The sequence below is a fragment of the Astyanax mexicanus genome, chromosome 8 (assembly GCF_023375975.1).
Source record: "Astyanax mexicanus isolate ESR-SI-001 chromosome 8, AstMex3_surface, whole genome shotgun sequence".
Classification (NCBI taxonomy): Eukaryota; Metazoa; Chordata; class Actinopteri; order Characiformes; family Acestrorhamphidae; genus Astyanax; species Astyanax mexicanus.
Window position 1 is genome coordinate 32,820,254 of NC_064415.1, and position 20,415 is coordinate 32,840,668.

Here is a 20,415-nt window from a genome sequence, read left to right on the forward strand (position 1 = left end):
CGTCATCAGAGAGAGAGAGGGACAGAGAGAAAGAGAGAAAAGAGAAGGAGGAAAGGAAGGCGAAACATTCCATAACAATAAAAGTAAGAGCAAAGTGAGAAAAAAAAAAGAACGTAAAAGTTTTCGTAAAGTTACTCAAATATTACAGTAATATACGGTACTGAATGACTGATTTACTGAATCAGCGAGGGTCCTGTACTGTTCTAGAGGAAAAGCAGCAGTAGTGAAAGCACAGTGAGGCTCGTCCCCCTTTCTCTCCTCCTCTTTCTGGGCCTGTCTAAAAAGTGGCTGGGTGGAGTAGCTCTCTCACACACACACACACACACACATTCACACACTCACACACTTACACACACACTCACACACACATACCCGCAGACATGTACCTCTCTACCAGCGAGGAGTCCGACGTGGTGAGTCCCCGTTTAACGACGGCTTTACACATACACACACACACACACACACTCTCACACTCACACTCTCTCACTCACTCACTCACACACACACACATGTATACACAAATACTGCACACACTCACACACCTTTCCACGCAATCTTTGTGGGACAGAACGACAGAGTTCGCTCGTTTTCTTTCTCTCCGAACAAAGAAGAAGAAATTCTGTCTCTTTTCTGGAGCTTTCAGAAAGTGCAGGAGTCCAGTGTTTCCTGAACTTTCTACACTTTCTTTTTTCTTTTTTCCCCCAACTGTTTAGTTAACGGTCTGTGTGGTGTGTCTGTGTGTGTGCATGTGTGTGTGTTTGGCTGCGAGGACATCACTGTGATTAAGCCTGTGATTGTCACAACTGGAGAGCCAAGGCCTGTTAACATCTGGTCGGAACTAAATAGAATGAAATACTGACACTCGTAATGTGCTCTAACACACACACACTCACTCAAATACACACACACACACACACACACAGAGTAACACACGCTAACGCACACTGCAGGCTCCAGTTTCAAAGTGTGTCTGCAGATGCCGGGCAGACCGAATGCTGTATTTTGAAAGGAAAGGAACTCCCTTCACAGTTTATCTCTGGACTGTATACGGAAATTCCATTCCTGTTTTTTTCCTCTTTGTTTGATATTTAACGTGATTACGAACAAAAAAAAAACACGCTTAAGAGTCAAACTGTATCAAAATTCATACTGCTCACATTCATACAGCTTGATTAAGCTGTTTGTTTGTTATTTGGTGTATGTAGATGATCAGCTGTTTATCAGCAGTGTAGGATTTGAGTAGCCCGATAGGATGTAGAGGTGTAAAAAATATCAGTATTGTATTGTATTGTGATATTTTGCCTTAAAATACGGTTTAAATTTTTAAACACACCATATAGATTTTTAATCATTAGATTAGTGGTTCATTTGATGTTGTATTTAAATCCCGCTTAGCAGATAGCTGTGTTTTATTCTGTTGTTGGATCTCACTGTTCTGATTGGATAAAAAATATATAAATAAAAATATGTTAGTGTTTGTTTTCATATTATTTCATACAGTTTTTTCTATCATTTGATTTATTTAAAGGGTTGCAAAACATCGCCTAGCTTAGAGTATCATAATACATATATATATATATATTAATTCTTAACCCTGTATCGTGATACGTATCATAAAGCTTGCCATAAAGCTTGCCACTTTCTTGCTAGTTAAACTTTTACACCATTAAACTTTTATGTTTACTATTATAACATATATCATTTCAGGATGCACCAAATATATTTAGCAATTAAAACTTTTCAGAAAGGAACCAAAAAGCCTATTTGGTGTTTGACCAAATAAGTAAAAAGATGAAATAATTAATAGCAAATAATGACTTGCCTTTGCAGATGCAGCAAAGATGTCACCTATACCAATTGCAATATAAGGACATGACCTCTATCATTCTTGCTGACCTCAGTATTGCCCACTCAGTTTTTATTAGCGAGGAAATCCCATTAACGTAAATAATAAAAACAATTGTTAACTTTAATTAAATTTGGATATTTTGTTAACATTACACAATAAGGGTCCAAATGAACATATAACAGTAATAAATATTGTGAATTGGCAAAGTAAATTCTCAACTAATTACTCATTGACATCAGTTAAGACATCAATAATCACTACCAAATTTTAATGCTTAAGAAAGTTAATAATAATAATAATAATAATAATAATAATAATGTCTTAACTGGTGTTAGTTTGTAATGAGTTTAGAATTATTGTCAGTTAACTATTGTCAGTGAATTATTTTCAAGATTATGGTACTGTTAAAGTACTGTTAAATAATGTACTTAATTAATCCTTTTTGTAAAGTGTTAGTGGTGTTTCTATTCCAAATTATTGCTCTTTAAAAATATGTAATTACAGTATTTTGTGATTATATTGTAATTATACCTGAGGCATAACAGGGTCTCAAAATGAGAGTAATTTCATTTATCGCAAGTAGTTATAGGACAATACATCCACCAAACACTAGGTGTTATTATGACAGGACTGATGTTGGCTGTGTGGAAAAATTTTAAAAGGGTCATGCATGCTCCAAGAATGACTGTTTGTAGACAATGTTCTGCTAAATTGTCAAGAGGGGATGTTTACTTACTTAAAATCAGAAAGCAAGGAACAAATGTAGTTACCATGTTTAATTTATACAACAATGAAAATAGCAAAATTACCTGCAGAATTCTGTATTTGTCCTTTAACACAGGTTTCAATTTATTTCAGTTTTAGTTTTGGTCATACATTTATTTTGGTGCATCCCTAATTTAACACATATATTTATATATATATATATATATATATATATATATATATATATATATATATATATATATATATATATATATATATATATATATATATAATGTTTATTTTAATAACTAACTACTTCTAACCTCATTTGCTTCTTCCCCTTCTTTACTTTTCTATCCAATTATTTCCCTTCGACCTCCTTTAAGCCCTATGTAAAAAATGTTTTATCTCTAACTTCTGTTACTTTTGTACTTGACTATTGTAAGTTGCTTTGGACAAAAGCGTCTGCCAAATGTAATGTAATGTAATGTAATGTAATGTAATAATATTACTGTGGTGCAATTTAAGTACTCACTGATGCCTTTTGGAAACAGTGGAATTGTTGATTTATAGTTGTTCTGAGATCTCTTTAAATCCCTTTCCACAATCATAAAGGTTATTAATAAAGGTTATTGGTTTGTATTTGTCTGTAATGTGAAAAAATCTTACCCAAAATTTCATGCATATGCGACATTGATCCACTGAGATGTTATCAATAAGGGGACTGAGCAATGGTTGAAATATTTGAATGGAAGTTTACATTGGTTTACAGATAAAGTCCCAACTTTCAATTAAAAGGTTGATTGAGGTTGTTGGTTACATCACAAACGGTGGAGACACTGTCAGCACTCTAGTGTGGAAAGACCCCTTCGAGGTGGAGATCTGTGCAAGCGCAGTAGCCAGAACAAAAAGAAGAAAAATCTATCTAATCTAATCTAAGATAGGTATCATGATATATCATGGTGTTGTAAAAAAAGTATAGTTGTCTCATAGCATGCATTCCAAGTCACATTTCCATACTTTTTTCAAACATCAAACATTTGTGTGCAATCTGTTTTTCCTTTTATATTAGTTTTGTTTAGTTTCTAATTGTATTTTTGTGTGGAGTTGCATCCTTTTACACAGGCTCATTTGTAGCATGACTACTTTTACTCATGTCACTGAAGTAGCAATGTTTTGGCATTAATGTAGCTTATGGCTGCTCTACCCACCTCTGAACTGGTTCACTGCAGTATTTATTAATAGTGGAATTAACTTATGTGCCACTGCTGCTGGTGCTGGTGTGTGTGTCTGTGTGATTAATCCCAGTACTCGGGTCGTGTTAAAAGCAGGGGACTTAGATCTGTGCTCGGCATGTGAGCATGTTTATACATACTGAACAGAGTAAACTTAACAAATGGTTAAAAGACTTCAAACGCAATGAAAAACAGCTGCAGCTGTTGTGTTGCAGAAATGAGCTTCATGATGGCTGTCCAAAGCAGTTATTAATTGGTTTATGCCAGGGTTTCCTGCCAGCTCCTGGAGATCTCCCCCCTGCACAGTTTAGTCCAGCCTTAATCTAAAACACCTGATCCACGTAATCAGGGTGTTTAGAGAGATCTGAGGGTTTGAGGGCTGTTTGATTTGAAAATCTGCCTCAGGCTTCAATGCCTGATCTTTCAGAGACTTTCAGTGTCCCTGGTGTAATCACACAGACTGAATTATGATGAGGTCAGTAGACCTAATATGTAGTCATACAGACTGATTTATGATGAGGTCAGTAGATCTGGTTAATATCACTTACTGACTGAATTCTGACAAGGTTGGTAGATCTGGTATAAACACACAGACTGAATTATTATGATGAGGTCAGTAGATCTGATGTGTAATCACACAGACTGAATTATTATGATGAGGTCAGTAGATCTGGTGTAATCATACAGACTGAATTATTATGAGGTCATTAGATCTGATGTGTAATCACACAGTCTGAATTATGATGAGGTCAGTACATCTGGTGTAATCTCACTTACTGGCAGAATTATGATGAGGTCAGTAGATCTAGTGTAATCACACAAACTGAATTATTATGATGAGGTCAGTAGATGTGGTGTAATCACACAGACTGAATAATTATTATGATGAGGTCAGTAGATCTGGTGTAATCACACAGACTGAATTATTATGATGAGGTCATTAGATCTGGTGTAATCACACATACTGAATTATTATGATGAGGTCAGTAGATCTGATGTGTAATCAAACAGACTGAATTAATATGATGAGGTCAGTAGATCTGGTGTAATCACACAGACTTTATTATAATGAGGTCGGTAGATCTGCAGTAAGCACTCTTACTGTCAGTAGACAGTAAGTGTCAGTACTGTCAGTAGATATGTTGTATCCACACTTGTTTTATATTTCATGCGACTGTCCAGCAGCAACTTAAAAAAGACGGATGAATGATTCACGCCATGAATGCTAACCTTGAAACATTTCCCATAATGCAGTAGAAAAAATTCACTAAATCACTTTAGTGCTCGTATGTGTGCTGAAGGGGACAGTGACATTGCCCAGGACATGTGTTTGTATTCCTGTGTGTGTGTGTGTGTAAGAAAGAGAGAGAGAGAGAGAGAGAGAGAGAGAGAGAGAGTTTGAATGACACACTGTGTGTGATTGGGTCAATATCTCTGGTTATCTGTGCTGGGTGTGGGTCTATACATCAAACCACAATAAAATGACTGGCTGGAACCAACACATCAGGAAGGATCAATGTTTGTGTGTGTGTGTGTGTGTGTGTGCGGCTGCCCTGGGCACCAGCTTTTTGTGAGCACTCGGTTAAACCTCTGTGTCAGGCTGCCCATGGGCACAGCTGTTCTATGCCGTGTGTGTGTGTGTGTGTGTGTGTGTGTGTGTAATAAGGGGGTGTGTAATAAACCTAACACACAACGGGTCCTAATGTACTTTGTATTTGTCCCTACCATAGATAAATTATTAGGCAGACTAAAATCTCAACACTCAACCCTGATTGGATCATTGCTTTTATAACATTACATATAATTTACATATAATTTAAAGATACCATGCCCAGTATTATGTTTTGTAGTAAATAACAGCAACAACAGTTGGCTATGATTATTAAGCAACTGAGCATGGTACATGCAAACTTGGTTAACTTGAAGGTTACAATATGTAATGATTATAGAGAAAATACTTAAATATATTATGTATTCTTATATGTTATATATGAGTGTAAGCTTGTGCTTAAGTGTAAGGACATACCGTATATTTCGCACTATGAGGTGCAACGGACTATAAGGCCTACTACCAATAAAGGTCTATTTTCTGGTCTATTTTCATACATAAAGTGCACCAGATTATAAGGAGCATTAAGAGACACTAGTAAGGAACAGGGGTGTTGCCATGTTTCTCTTCTAATTCAGCAGGTTTTGCTGCTGGGTGGTGATGGGGGTTAGGTAAAGTTAAATTAAGGAAAAGCTGAGCTTAGTAAACAAAAAATTACTAATTCTTTAAAAATATATTTTTTAAAAACAAATGAGTGCTGGATGTTAATCTACACAGATTTCTCTCCTGAAAACTGTTTATTTGGGTGAGTAAAGCACTACTGTTTATTTACAGTAAGCTTAGATTTACAGATTTTCATTAAGCTGCTAAACGCTAGTGCTAGCCGTGGTTAGCACTAGCAAATGCCACCCAACAGCGCTACACGGAGATACCCTGAGCGTTCTGGTGCTATTAGCTAGTGTTCGACCCACGTAGCTTGTTTTAACATGGTAAACATTTTACAGTAAGCAGTTTACAGTCTGCTAATGCTAATACTGCTCCAGAAGTGCCAGCAGGCTACAAGCCGATAATGCTCCCATCTGACGGGCAAAAGAACTAGCACTTAGCAGATAAGCGGCTAATGCTAATACTGCTCCAGCCTCGGTGCCTTATAGTGCGAAAAATACAGTAATTTGTTTTCTGCTTTTCTGAACTTCAATGGCCTTAATTTAAGCATTTTGCAGCTATCCCACGTCTCTTGGCAGTTGCAAGATGATCCAACACATTGGTTGCACCTCCATTATATCCTCAAATTCTATGCATTATCCCAGATTAATAAGAAAAGAAACAAATTGATATTATTTAAGAGCGAGAGCATATGAGAGAAAAGCAACACAGCAAAACTTATGGATAACAGCAAAACTGTGAATGAGACCTTCCTGATTGGTCAGTTTTCTCTGTGTGTGGGATTTACAGCTGACCTCTCTCTCTCTACCAGTGTCCTTCAGTTCAGTTCACTGCAATTCTGCAGAGTTTTCAAAAACAAGAGGATATAAACACACTTTACCCCAGACTATACTGAAGTGACCCCTGGCTGATAGGGGTCAGAATGAGGACAGTGTTACTGCATTGTGCCGTACAGTGCAGGCCTTCAGACTGCAAATATAACAGTCACAGTTATGACCACACCTGTTGTTTTGGAAATGGAATTGTAATTTATTTGCAATTAATAATATTCAATATCAATTAACTCTTGGATTTTTACTTTATAGGTAACAATGGACTTTTCTTCATGTATTACGTTTTTGTTGTGTTTTGCCTTTTTTATCTGAAAGATTAAGAAATTTGACTAAAAAGCGCAAAATAAAGCAGCTTGGCTAAGCTCTACTCTAGCTCACAAAATTGTATATGTGTGTATAATAATGATATATGTAAGTGATTGATTACACTATTAGAGTGAAATGATAAGTTTATTCAGGAAAACTGTGCAACTGAAAGGAGTCTTTATTTAGTATCATGTTGGATACAGTATGAGATACAGTTGCACATTGAGGCATATAGCATACTGCAGCTGGGCCTGTAGATCCTGCATACTTGTAGGTTGCCATAGCTGGTGTCCCTGCTGGTCTTATAAATGCTTGAATGGCAATAAATCTGGTTACTGGCCAGGCCATGCTAAATATCTGACTCAATCAGCGACTCTGAGTCTGGAATAGCGGCTACCTAAAATCTATGGGATCAAAGGAAGAGAGAACCACGGGTCCAAAACACTTTTTTTTATAGAGTGTCCGACCACTTTCTGTTTGCCTGTTATAGTAGTACATCACTGTTAAACTCTGGAGGGAGCTTGTGAGTGAGTCATCTTCGACTCACTTTACAAAACAGAATAATAAAAGCCAAGAAAGCATGCCCGTAAACTTCTATTTTTCTACAGCATACAGGATTTAGTCAGTAAAGCTGGTAGCATTACTGCTATAAGCTGATTGGTAGGTGAGCTAGAGTTAGAGCACTGAGTTTGAAAGGCTTAGAACCCTGAAACCTTAAGTAATTATGTTAGTGGTGCTGAAACATTTGATGCAGTTCTGTTTTAGGAACACAAGTACATATTTCAGTATTAAAAATGATCAGACATTAATGAACCCATTCCATACCTGTCACGTTTTAGATTTAAAAATAAGGGATATTTTCCTCCGTCTGCTTAAAGCCGTCCCACCAGCCCAACAAAGATTTAGTATCCCTTACATTTTAGGACAGGTTTACAAGAAATCTAAAATAACCACATGTGAACCACTTACACACTACAATTAGATTATCAGAATCTGATATGCCTACCTTTGTTGACACTGAAATGTTGTGGACATTCCTACATATGTCATTCTTTTAATACAGCCAAATTAAAAACACTTTTTTAGAAAAAAAAAAAGATAGGATTTCATGTTTTTTTGGAATAAATGCACTCTTTTATATCATATATTTTTTATTTATTTAATGGATTTAAAATTGAACAAAGGGTGCACAAATTCTGCAAAATGACTGTTGGTGACCTAAAAATATTATCATGAGCTTTTACTAAAAGGACATGGACCAGATATATTCCATCAGTAAAAATTAGTCCTAAGGGGCCTACACAATTAATACTTTTTAATTAATACTTCGTGATCTTTCACTCCACCCCTTATCAGTTCAGTTAATTTCGGTCCTCTCCACATTTCTAGTTAAGCTGAGTCACAAGCTGTAATTTTTTTATTTTAAAAGGTTTAATCTGTGTGTTTTTATTCGGAGACGAGTATTTTTAAGCAGCTATCAGAAAAATCTCATCACAGTTGACATGATTAGCCTACCGTTTCCTTTCTTTTAGAAAAATCTCTGTATATCCAGATATGTTTTAACATCAGCTGCTCCGACTAGCTGGCTGAACTCTGCGCTCCGCGAAACCAGCAAGCTGATTGGCTGTTTCTCCTGAAAGGCGGGACTTTCTCCTTGAACCGGCACCACGATTGGTTAAGAGACACAGATCGGTCAGTGCCCTGTCTCCTCAATAATAAAGTTTTTAAAATTTTTATATAATACAGGAAATATACGGGAAAATACTAATAAGGGAGGACGGCGGGAAAGAGGAGTAAAATACGGTAGTTTCCCGGCCGAAACGGGAGACTTGACAGGTATGACCCATTCATTTTGGACTCTAGAGATTCTCTGGAATGGCATCACTAGTTCTCGTGTGTGTTTAGTTTTGGCGTGTTCTCATGACGAACCGTGTTTCCGGAGAGCAGCCAGGTGAGTTCGTGATTTACCACAGTGAAAGAAATTGTGTAATTCGTCACCCAGTGACGCTGATCAGTCGTGTAGTGTGAAAGTCTCAACAACTCACAATTTTAGCACAACCAGGACCCTGTGTCTAATGATACCACACCTATATACTGTATACACAAACGCACAGTCTAATCCAAGGACACCCTTCACTAATATATTAAAATGTATGTTTTTTGATTTTCTGCATGTAAATATGTTCTTTTTACAGGGACGCATTGTAGCATGTTCTACCAAAAAAAAACCCAATGATTGTTTATTTACTGAATTAAGATCAAAATCATGTCCAAAAGTTATGATACACTAAATACGTTCATATTATTTATCTCTTTCTTTGTGTATTATAAAGAGTATAGTTTTAGTAGTGTTGAAATTTTCAGAGCACTGATATGTTTGACAGACGTTAAAAGGGCTTCAGTATAAACAGACATCCTGCAGCGTAATTCACACGCCTGAGTAAGAAACCGTGCCTTCCAGCCTCAGAGCGTTTGACATTGAGTTGACCTTTGTTCCAGAAAAGGCAGCTCGTAATGTGATTAATGCATGAAATGTGCCCAATTAATGAATACCAGGGCAAAATGAATGTAATTATGAGCTCCTGACTGGGGAACCTGTTAATGTGTAAAAAACATAGCACTCCAAATCAGGTGGATTAGCATGATTAGCCAAATGTTACCAAAGCGGCTGCACTCCACTCAATGTCATGGTCTTAAGGGGTGGGAAAGGGCTAAGCTGTTGAGCTATTGTTGTCAATACTGGAACTACCCTAGATTGATTACTGTGCTTTTTACTATTTACATGTAAATATCCTGTACCATAAGTTATGTAGATAATGGTAAGATATACATTAGAAAACAGCTCTGGAAACAGTAAGAGGCCATTTCAGTTTCTGAATCAGTTTCTCTGATTTTGCTATTTATAGGTGTATGTTTGAGTAAAATGAACATTGTTGTTTTATTTTGTAAACTACAGACAACATTTCTCCCAAATTCCAAAAAAAATGGTCATTTAGAGCATTTATTTGCAGAAAATGAGAAATGGCTGAAAGATTTATATTGGTTTAAGAGTTCAGAAATCAATATTTGGTGGAATAACCCTGTTTTTTATTCACAGTTTGTATGCATTTTGGCAGGTTCTCCTCCACCAGTCTTACACACTGCTTTTGGAGCAACATATACAATGCATTCTAGAGCTTGTGTCTTTGAGACTGTGCTTTGGTGGTATGTGTTCTTTCTTTTTACAGATTTATAGTCTGTTGTCATTGATTTATTGTGATCTATTTTTATCTGTCTCCTGCTCTCTCTTTCTCTAACACAAACACACACACACACACACACACACACACACACACACACACACACACACACACATGTTTTAACCTTGGTTCTGGAGTGAGCTCTGTCCTGTACAGTTCTCCGCACTGTAGCTTTTCCCATCCCTGTATGTTTCAATGTCAAAAGAGACCACACTCATATCTCATTTTTCTCATCAAACCTTTCCATCTTTCCTTCTGCAGTGTTTAATTTCATCTGTTATTTGTGCTGTGCTGATTATGGCACATTTTCCCAGAAAGCATTTTTTAGGTTTATGCTTCTCCTTTGTTGCACTGTTCATTACCATCATTCTGAACAGATTTCACTCATTTAAACAACTTAGAATTGTAGTTAAAAGTTAATTTTTAACGCTCTACTTACTAAAACATTGTGGGGTTCAAATCTCAGGCTCAAAATGCCATAAGGTTTATGGGGCAGACTGGGTCGGGCTCGGACAACTTATTTGCATAAAAGTGACAGAGCCCTTAACATTCTGTAAGGGACTGAAAATGGCAAGAAAGGTAGAATATGTCTCCTTTAAAACGAATAAAAACTAATTTAAATTGATGAATTTTAAAGTAGAGTGGCCAGTGTTGGCCAAATGTTGCAGCATCCAGCATCGCTTATTCCTTTTCTGGCATACAATAAATATGTCAGCATGTATTGATTTGAAATATTGGTTAAAGCAGCCATTGCCAATGTTTCTTAAAAAAAAAAAAAAACAGACATAAAAAAGATTGTAATTCTGATACCTTTGTGCATCCCTAGTAAAAATAAAATCAGACAGACGGATAGATCGATAACTTGATTGTTGCAAGATAGTTGCCAATAGCTTTTGTTTACTAGATGGGTGCTAATGTGTTGCTATGTGGTTGCTATGGTATTATATGAGATTGTTTAGGGGTTGCGTTGCTATGTTTGCTTTGTAAGAGATTGGCAAGAGATCGTCTGAAACAGATTGTGTGCAGTAGCTGAGATGTAGTGGAACCTTTAGTTAATGCTGAAATGCACTGTTTACACTTACTGCACAAACCTATTCAGAGGAAAAATCCGCTTTGCGTTTGCAGTCAGGATCTTTTTACGGGTTTGAGGTATGCTTGGTCTAGGAGAAGGAGCGACTCTATGTAAATGAGTGGGTGTGTCTGTTTCCTCCAACATGGCTTTACTTCCTTTACACTGATACGCCAAAAGTCATGGGATATCAGTTTTTAGCTAACTATGTTAAGTAAAGCTAAACTAAGTATACAAGCCTGTAATTAAAAAAAAAAGACTTCAAACGAGCGCTGGATGTAAATTTACACAGATTTCTCCCCTGAAAACTGTTTATTGGTGAATAAAGCGCCTCCGTTTATTTACAGTAAGTATCGTAATATCGATATCGATATTGGAATTGTATTGGATCGACCGGAATTAAGAAATATATTGTGATATAGATTTTTGCAATATCGTTCAGCCCTATTTCAGATGAATTATTTGGTTGACAAATATTTGGTGCATCCCTAGATTTTGCACATGAGTAATTTGAATGTTCACTCACAATATTACACAGGTGAAATTACAACGTCTTTAACGCAAATTGAATCAGACAGACTAATGAATGGATGAATGGATGAATGGATGGATACAGCTTATAGATTGTTGATAGATTATGGTTGATGCTTAAGTGATCATCAACCCCTCCTTGCTTCATCAGCAACTGGTGACACTCAAAAACAAGGAACTGTACAGTGGTACAAATGAGAAATGGGATTGGTCCTTAGTATATGAATATTAATGAATGAATGAATTAATAATATCTGCTCTATAGAAAAAGAATGAATGACAAGTGTTTTTTTATCTGTGTTAAATAAGCTTTTATTACAATAACACCAATACGTAACACCACTGTCTCTCTTTCACTAACTCATCTTTCTCTATCTATCTATCTCTCTCTCATCTTTCCTCTCTCAGTCTCATACTCACTCAGCTGGTGCATGATGCGCTGTGTGTGTGTGTGTGCTCTCAGATTGAGCATGCTCACAAAGTCCCGCGAGAGAGCTGTACTGTACACACTGCTGAACTTTAGACTGATGAGGACAAAGCTGTGGGACGGGACGTGCGCTCAGTTATGCTTTTATGTAATATTTGCTGTTTTAGAGAATACGCTACTTGTGTAGCTGCGAAGTGCCAGAGAGACAACCTTTGGACTGATAAACACAGATGCATACACACACACAATAACACACACATAGACACTTACGTGATCACTAAGATTCACACAATTATGTTCACACACACACACACACACAGATACACACAAAGCTAAGCAAACATGCAGAGACATTAATCACAGCAGAGAAAGAGCAGATGGAGGTGCTGTGAAGAGCAAGCGTGAGAGAGAGAGAGAGAGAGAGAACGAGAGAGATGATGGGAGAGCGAGAGGGAGAAGAAGAAGGAGGAGGAGGAGGAGGGGTGGGGGGTGAGTTAGAGCTGAAGGTGCGGAGAGAAAGCAAAAGAGAGGGATGAGTGATCTACACCGTGAGAGAGAGAGAGAGAGAGAGAGAGAGAGAACGAGAGAGAGAGGAGGAGCAGGAGCAGAGCAGAGCACACGGAAAAGGCAGGCGAGCAAAACATCAGAAGCCAAGCTGAACCTCTGAGGGACGAGAGAACTGAGGGAAGAGAGGATAAATAAATGGACAGAATGGACAGAACGGAGAGAGCAGGAGCAGAAGAGGCAGCAGGGGACGAGTGAAAGCAGCTCACTGCAGCACCTGTGAGCCACGGGCAGAAAACAGCAACAGCAACAGACAGCATCAGAATCAGAATCAAGAAGCAGCATCAGAATCAAGAAGCAGCATCAGCAGCAGAAGCTCCGTCATCCTCATCATCCTTATCATCACTATCCTCCTCGTCCTCGTCCTCAGCACAGCTCCAGCCTCATTGACTCCTGCTTTTCTACAAAAAAAGGAAGAAAGCCAGAAGCAATGGCAGCCTCAGCCAATCAGGCTGGAGGTCCCAGCCGCTAATTGATGGATACAATGATACCATGACCACCAGAGGCTCTGCACCGGCCCCCAAAGCCATCCTCCCTTCAGCATGCGCTGGGATAGCTCGCTCACTCTCACTCGCTCACGTGGAAACATCGGAACTCTCCGTCCCCGTCGCCACGGCCACAGTGCAGCTAGCCCTGATAGCAGCGTTAGCTCCAGCAGGGACATCAGGTAGCACAGTCAGGGGCTTAGAGGGCAGGTACAGTGCTGACATTGCCACCAGGTGTCGGGACAAGTGGGTGTCATCATCATTATAGTCATAGTATAGTCATAGTGATAGTAGTATTAATAGAAGTAAGTAGTCGTAAGTAGTAGTAGAAACTGTAGTAACGGTAGTAGCTCAACAGATATAGATATAAATATATATATATATATATATATACATACAGCTGGGGAAGCATGACTGTAACTGTTACATATTGTTATCTTTATAGATAATAGGTTTGTAGTCATTTAAAAAAAAAACAAGAAACTTAAAGGACTGTTATGTATGTTCCTTTTTGTTTGTTTTCTCTTTAGTTGTTTTTTATATGTATATATACATATAAATATATATATTTCTGACACCAGAAGTAGCAGCATCGCTGTCAGCAGCATAGCATCAAGTAATAGATTTTAATATGCTCTCAGGTTTACTTTGAATGTGTTTTTCAGCGCTACCTTCAGTAGTCCGGTAGCTCACGTTCGGTAGCCCCCTGCTGTATGATTGTAGTTAGTGGTCCGCTGCATTCGTGGTTGGTATGGTGAAGAGAGCGGACGCTCTTCGCACCCTACTGGCTGATGAAGGCCTCCTGGATACGGCTGCTGAAAAGAGCAAAGGGGGGTCGAGTCAAGAACGATATCGGAGTAAGACCCTTCATATCTTACTTTAGTAAATAGAATGTGGTGGAAAGTGTGTGTTTGTGTGTGTGTGTGTGTAAACTGTAGGCTTGTTATTAAGATTTTAAATTGATGGTTTAAAGTCATTTTTGCTTTTACAGCACTTTTACAAATGTTTTATATTCTAGATTATTCAAAGTAGCACCTCTTGTTTAGATGACAGCTTTGCACATCTTGGCATTTTCTCAGTCAATCAAAGAAAGTCAAACTTTATGATGAAACTGGCTCTCATCAGTGTTCATCAGAGTTACCAGCCTGGTTTGTTTAACACTTTAAAAGTTACTACACCATTCCTTTTGTGTTTCTTCATAGTCTGGATGACTTCTGCATTCATTTACAATGTAGAAAAAAATAAAACATTGAATGAGAAGGCGTGTCCAAACATGTGACTGGTACTGTACTGGTACTGGATCAGGAATGCACCAAAATGAGAATTTGTGGAGGAAACCAAAACCAAACCAAATGAAACTTTTGCCCAAAAGCTGGATATCGAATATTAGATTTTTTTTTACAGCATTCAGAAATGTTGTCAGTTTTTTATCACAATTGCATAAAATTAATAGCTTAATAGCTTAAATGTATTTTTTAAACAAACATCTACGTTTGCAGTTCTTTGAATTAAGCTTTTAAAACTTAATTAACTTAAAACTACTTAGACGCTTTGATCACAGGTTATTATTCATTTTGCCTCTGTTTCTAACAAACTGAATAAATTAAATAGACAATTTTTTTTTTTTTACTTTCACATTACTAAGTAACGTACTTAATTAATGCAATGTGAACATTTTTGGACAAAACCAAACCAATCCGAACAAAATGAAACATTTGGCCAAAGATAGCAAAACAGGATACCAAAAGTTATTTTTTCACATATTTTGATTCTTTATTTGGTGTGCAAATCTTTTCACAAGTGCATATATTAAATAACCTACATTTTTGTATTTTTTACCAAATACAATATGGCTATTTGAAAATATGCATGGAGTACTGAACATTTTTAACATCATAGCTGATTGCTTTAAAAACATAATTGTTCATTATGAATTATTCTGTCTTAACATTTTGTTTTCAGGCATTTCAGAACAATATTTTTTTTAATCGTGATAACAGTACTTTAATCTTATCGTATCAGCAATAATATAGAGGCATATCGAGGATATCAACAGTGCTCAAAGAACCCTGACCCAACTGCACAATTCATTAAATAGTGTATAAAAAAAACATGGTTAATTGTGAGTATTTAAGTAATGTGCAGCAAAAAACCAAGAAGAATCACTGTACTTTGCATAAAAGAGCATTTTATTAGGAGAATAGCAGAATCTGACATTGCTGATGCTTTTTGTCTGCGTGTCAAAATTTGAATAATAATGTGTGAAATGTAGTGTAAAATGTTTTTAAATATTGTGATGTAATATTTTTACCATATCACCCAGCTCTATCAGAGCATGATCATGTACATCAAGGGTAATGACTTTCATATAATTAATTCATATAGTAAATATTGTATTGTATCAACTGAAATTAAGAAATATTTTGAGACCTAGATGTTTGCCATATCGTCCAGCCCTATTTTAGATTCACTATTTGTTTGCCAGGTTGCCAAATAATTTGGTGCATCCCTAGCTTTTGTATATATGAGTAGTTTAAAAGTTTATTTGCATTATGACACAGGTCATTACAATAGTAAGCTTTTGAAATGAAAAGAAATATTTTGAACTGGTTTAGACTAAAATGGAGACTCGTATCTGTGTGTCTCCATATAGCCTAAGGTTTTCGGACTGCATGGGTGTTTGTGGGTCAATATGAACAAAATTCTGAGCAAATGATCTGAGCTTTGTCTTTAATATAGGCTGGAACTGCTTGTCTAGTGTCCTTAGCTGAACCTACCATGTGTGGAAAGGCTATTAATGTCAAAACGTGTAAACATTCAAATGTTAAACATTAAATCTGCTGATTTAACAGGGTACACCGATCAGTCAGCACCTCTGAGCGTATATAGGAGCATGTTGTAGATCTATAATTAAAGACTGTAGTCCTGTATCTGTTTCTTTGCATACTTTATTATTATTATCCTTTTTTTTTACCTTGTTCTTCAATGGTCAGGACCCTACAGGACATACTGACAGCATGGGAGCACTGCTATCTATGTAGCTGCTTCACCTAGTAGATAAAATAGAAAGTCAGAGATAGAAGGAAGGTATGAATCTGTTGCTGCACAGTTTGTGTTGGTCATACTTTAGTTGTTCTTCAGTAGGCATGGGAAAGCTTTTGGCAGAATATTTCAGGTTTGTGGACTATTCTCAGTCCAGCAGAGGTGTTTAAAAAGTCCAGCAGCACTGCTGTGTCTGACCCAATTGTACCAGTACAGCCCAAACTACTTACATACCACCTCCATGGCAGTGTCTGCTCTGTGGTGGTCTCTCCTGTGGGGTCCTGACCATTAAAGAACAAGGTGAAAGGGAGATATAAAAAAAAAGTATGCAGAGAACCAGATGGACTACAGTCTGTCATTGCAAAACTACAAAGTATGTGGTAAGTAAAGCTGATACAGTAGACAATCTGGGAATCTTACGATTTAGTTTGATTCAATTGTGATTGTGCAATGTGATTATAAAACGATTATCAATGCATCTTGATGCATCTTTTTCTTCTATACAGGATTTTTTCCCTCATTGCACGACTACTTGATGCTTTTATAGTAAATTAGACTCTCTGGCGCTATTTCTATTTACTTAAAAACAGCATAGTTATTTCAATTAATCAACAGATTAATGGAAAATTTAGAATTTATGTTGTTATGGTAATATTAAAACCAGCTACAAGGAAAGCAGAAACAAGAATGTGATTACAATGTTATAGCTGATATACAGCTCTGAAAAGAAAACAAATTGAGAGATCACTTTTCACAGTTTCTGAATCAGTTTCTCTGCTTTTGCTATTTATTCATATATGTTTGAGTAAAATGAACATTTTCGTTTTATTCTATAAACTACAGATAACATTTCTCCCAATTTCCAAATAAAAATATTGTCATTTAGAGCATTAATTTGCAGAAAACGAGAAATGGCTGAAATAAAAAAAAAGATGCAGAACTTGGTGGAATAGCCCTGTCTTTTAATCACAGTTTTTTATGCATCTTGGCAGGTTCTCCTCCACCAGTCTTACACACTGCTTTTGGATAACTTTATGTCACTCAGGGTGCATCTTCCTCTTGAATATATTCAGAGGTTTTAAATTTGGTAAAAATCTAATAAAATAAGTGGTCTCTTATTTTTCTATTTTCTATATACAGATCTGGGTTTAATGTTGTGGCTGATCTGTGTTTGATCTGCACATGAATAAATTATTATGCAAAGTATATATTAGAGTTTTTTTTTTACTGCATTATAATATCTCAGAGTAGTTTTGATGCTTTTTAAATGAGAATATGTAAAGTGCTGATTTACTGAGTTTAACAGAAATTTAATGGAGAAAATAAAAAAGTGTAGCTATGGAAAAGAGCCATCAGCTGTGTGTGTGTGTGTGTGTGTGTGTGTGTTTGAGAAACAGAGAGAGAGGGGCTGAGAGTCTTCAGCACAGTGACACTGTTTCGACAGTTTGGAGGAAAATGAAGCGTGGGTGAAAGTACTGGATGGCTCTATAGGTAGCTTGCTGGATCATTATGTGTGCTAACTGGACAAAAAATCAGCGTGACAGCACAAACAGCCACAAACAAACTCTCACAGACAAATTTGGGAGAACATGAGAGAAATGTGAGATCGAACGATATGCGTAGTTTAGAATATGAAATCGTACAAGCATACAAGGAGGTCAAAATGCTTACCAGTTACGCAAAATCGATCATTTGTGAATCAATTCAGAATCGTCCACGTCAAATCAAGATTCATCTAAGAATTCTAGAATGAAAATTTTCCCCACCCCTAGTAGAGTAAATATTGTAGAATTAAGGAGCTGGTGGTAATGTTTTGGCTGAGTGGTGTGTGACAGAAAGACAAAAAGAGAAAGCCCTTCACATGAAACATAAAGCATGTGCAAGCTATTAACAGTGACATAGTATGAAATACTTGAGCCAAAACTGTTTTCATAGATTTGTTGCTGGATATATTAATAATGTGATTTGTGAATTGGTATTGTATAGAATTCCATATAGGATCCAGTATCACAACATTCGGTTGGCAGCACATACACAGATCAATAGTGTGTGTGTGTGTGTGTGTGTGTTTGTGCGTGTGTGTGTGTGAGATGATCTTTGCTTTGATCTCTGTTTAGATTGTCAGTGTTTATTTAATTTCTCTTTAAGCAGCTCAATATGTGTATGCAGTTGTGAGTGAGAGGGAGAGAGTGTATGAGTGTATAGTAGGGGTGTCACGATTCTCTAAATCCTCGATTCGATTTCATTTTCGATTTGAGGGTCACGATTCGATTCGATTCTCGATTTTCTTGTTTTTTTTTCTTGTTATTATTTTATGCCTCATAAAATTTAAATAATATATTTATTATTATTATTATTATTATTATTATTATTATTATTATTATTATTATTATTATAAATATTATTATTATTATTTATTAAGATATATATGGTAATGCCATCTAGTGACTTTTTTTGGTAGCAACAGTGTGCACTATTAAAACAAGCAGTTTATCAGAGCTGTGTGTGGATGGCTGGTGAAACTGCTCACTTACATGAAGCTGCAGTTCTTCATCCAACCACTAGCAGCAGCAGCACAAGCCCCGCTCTCTTCACTCAGTCACTACTTCAGTACAGCCCAGCCACGGGCTACAGAGCTCAGCCAGTCCGTTTTTACTGTTTCTGTAAACAAATAAAGGTTTTAACCCCACTAACCGGATAATACAGCTCACTACAGTTCATCTTTCAGCCCAAGCAGCTAACAGCAGCAGGTTAGAACAGCCGACACGGAGTCACTGCTCGGATTACATTATAAACAGGTCAGTTAGCGCGCTGCTAACCTCAGGATGTTTATAACTACGGAGTTTAGTGGACACACCACGGCCGCCAGGTAAGTCTTTTAAAGGCTACTGAAGACTATTAAAGGCTATTAGAGTGTAACCCCTGGCTCCCAGGGGTTACAAGAGGTTATTGAAAGCATTATTGGGGGGCAGAAATCAGTACAGGCTGGTTAGATAAGTGATGTGGGTATTGTCTTATAAATATTTACACTAACTTATATCTCTCCTGAAAAGCTTTTATTTTAGTCAGAAACACGCTTGTGTTTACTTTATCTGAGAGAAAGATGTTTTTTTTAATTCAATGGAAAGCAACAGGTGTAGTCAATTATAAGTTTAAGATTTTTAATCCACCTCACTGTGATCTATAGTCAGTGTTCTCAAGTCACACTGACACACGCATTTCAGCGAGTTCACACGCTCTCACCTGCGCGCACCCACCCCTCCGTTAGATACAGATACAAAATCAGAAAAAAGCACCGTGTCTACATCAACCTGTAAATTAGTATTCATTGCCTCACCCACTTTGGCTTGCGACCGCCCACAGTGGCATGACAGTTCATTCTTGTGTTATTTGTGTAAATATCACATCAGTGTTACATGATTTGCCCAGTAAATCATAACTAAGGAACAAATGGTTAGTATTTGTCTATAGAACACCACCAGCGAAGTAAAATTGAAATAGAAAGGTGTATGTTTTTACTTTCTAGACCTGGACTACCCATCTCTGTGTGTAACTATGGGTTTTGCATAGGATGTCCGGTGGATTCTGCGTTTTACAGAAACACTAAGACTAGGTCAGTGGCTGAACTGCATTTAGCAGGGCATTAAACATGTTGTAAAGTAACACGTGACATTGCAAAGACTGTTATTAGTGTAAAAATGTGTTTACCTGTATGATTATTCATGAGCAGGAGCCGAAATCCTATCGTTTCTAACTAAAGCAGTGTTTCACAGGAGCACTTTTTTCACAAAAAACAGCTCACATGACATTCATTTATACTTGAGACCACAACTAAGCATTTTAAAATGCAGGAAAAACGATGGAATGCAAGCTTTTAAGTAGAAATGTTGGTTATCTATACTTTACTGGAGTAAT

At 37.0% G+C, this 20,415-nt stretch overlaps 1 protein-coding gene across 7 annotated transcripts in view; it reads left to right on the forward strand.

Moving 5' to 3' along the window:
* cacnb2a (calcium channel, voltage-dependent, beta 2a) overlaps positions 1 to 20,415 on the forward strand; it is a 138,461-nt gene that overhangs the window by 58,901 nt on the left and 59,145 nt on the right. The window contains exon 1 of one of the 7 annotated variants that reach the window (XM_007238724.4): positions 324 to 413. The exons of 4 other annotated variants lie outside the window; for them this stretch is intronic. In XM_007238724.4, the coding sequence (XP_007238786.3) occupies positions 381 to 413 (33 nt within the window). In that variant the 5' untranslated portion in view covers positions 324 to 380. Of the gene's footprint in view, positions 1 to 323; positions 414 to 12,941; positions 14,316 to 20,415 lie in introns of those variants that run through there. 2 more of the 7 variants (XM_007238721.4, XM_007238725.4) reach the window with 2 other exon arrangements.